General features: G+C 36.5%; 1 protein-coding gene across 1 annotated transcript in view; it reads left to right on the forward strand.

Annotated features, from left to right (window-relative positions):
• Positions 1–1485, forward strand: part of LOC106107764 (protein vav-like) — a 14235-nt gene that overhangs the window by 9461 nt on the left and 3289 nt on the right. The window contains exon 4 of the mRNA XM_013288765.1: positions 759–930. Within this exon, the coding sequence (XP_013144219.1) occupies positions 759–930 (172 nt within the window). The remainder of the gene's footprint in view (positions 1–758; positions 931–1485) is intronic.

Raw genomic sequence — 1485 nt, forward strand, 5'->3', positions numbered from 1 at the left:
TTATTACTATAAAATTATATGACATCGTTACCGATGTTACGTTTTACTATAGTTCTTGGAAGTTAATTACTCGTAATGTTGTATTTTATGGTAATAGTCGAGGAATATGGGAGAGAGTTTAAATATTCAAGTTTACGATGATCATAGAGAAAGTATTTTATCATACAAATGTTTTAAGATATTTAAATCTGCAATTATTATGGATAGCTGATCGAGAAAGATCATGGTGCATAAAAACTTATTATTATTATTTTTTATAACGTAAGGTGGCAAACGAGCAAGCGACCACCTGAATCCGCCAAAATGGCGAAGCGACCGCTGCCCATAGACATCTGCAATTGCAGATGCGTTGCCTACTCTTATCCGACAGAGGAGGAGACGCACATAAAAAGGATATTTCCCCTTCCTATGCATCTCCTCCACCGTCAAATCCACTTCCTCTTCCCATTCTCTCCTTATAAGAAAAGGGTGGTAAAGAGAAAGGGACTAAAATTAGGCCTCCGGCACCACACTCATCAGACGAAACACGGAATTTCTCTGATGCCTTACAGTAAACGGTGCTTTAAAATATTTTTTATTCAAAGTACCTAATTGGAAGATTTAAATTTTGAAAAGATTCGTAATTAAAATGTTGACGTAGTTAGTTTTAGGGTTGTTTAGTTAACTGCATGTAACGAGAGCAGTTTGATCGTGGGGTATTATGGGGGTGGGGGTATTAGAGCGTGCGTGTTTGACGTGTGTGTGTTCGGCGTGCGCAGCGGCGTCGCGTGCCCGCCGCGCGTGGCCGACGTGAGCGAGTACACGAGCTACTGCGCGCGCATTCGAGACGAAGAGATCTACCGCGACCTGTGCGCGCTCAAGCCGGCGCACACGCACGCGCCCCTCGTCCACGCCGCGCATGCTCATACGCTGCAGAACAACGCTTTTACTGTACGCCTGCATTACTGGTTTTTATTAAATTTTATTAAAAGACGTGTGTTGTCTTAAAAAAAATTGAATTTTTAAATATTGTTTAATTGTTGTACCAACTTATAACAGTTAACTGTTTAACAAATAGGTTATTTTTTAATGAAATGTTTTAAATCACCTTAAAAAAGATGCAGAATTCCCCCCCAACTGTCTTTCCTACGACTTTAGTATTTGGAAACTAAATTATGTATTACCACATAGAAATGTATCGCGAATCGTGTATTCTCACCGTTAATTGCAATAAAAAATGTATGGTTAACAATCAGTTATTTTGTGTACATTAAAAATGTATTATTAATACTTTAATATTTAATATACTAATTTTTAATAATAAATTTATTGTCTTCATAAAAAATGTTATGCAGACCTTATCAAAACTGACTTGTAGGCTATAAAAGAAAGCAAAACTTCTAAAAAAGAAAAACCTCTCATTTTTATTTCATTAGCTTCAAAGTACTGAATATAACTTTAAAATATAACTCTCCATTTTATGCAACTAACATAGACTTAAGCTTA

Source organism: Papilio polytes, unplaced genomic scaffold (genome assembly GCF_000836215.1).
Source record: "Papilio polytes unplaced genomic scaffold, Ppol_1.0 DF821845.1, whole genome shotgun sequence".
Taxonomy (NCBI): Eukaryota; Metazoa; Arthropoda; class Insecta; order Lepidoptera; family Papilionidae; genus Papilio; species Papilio polytes.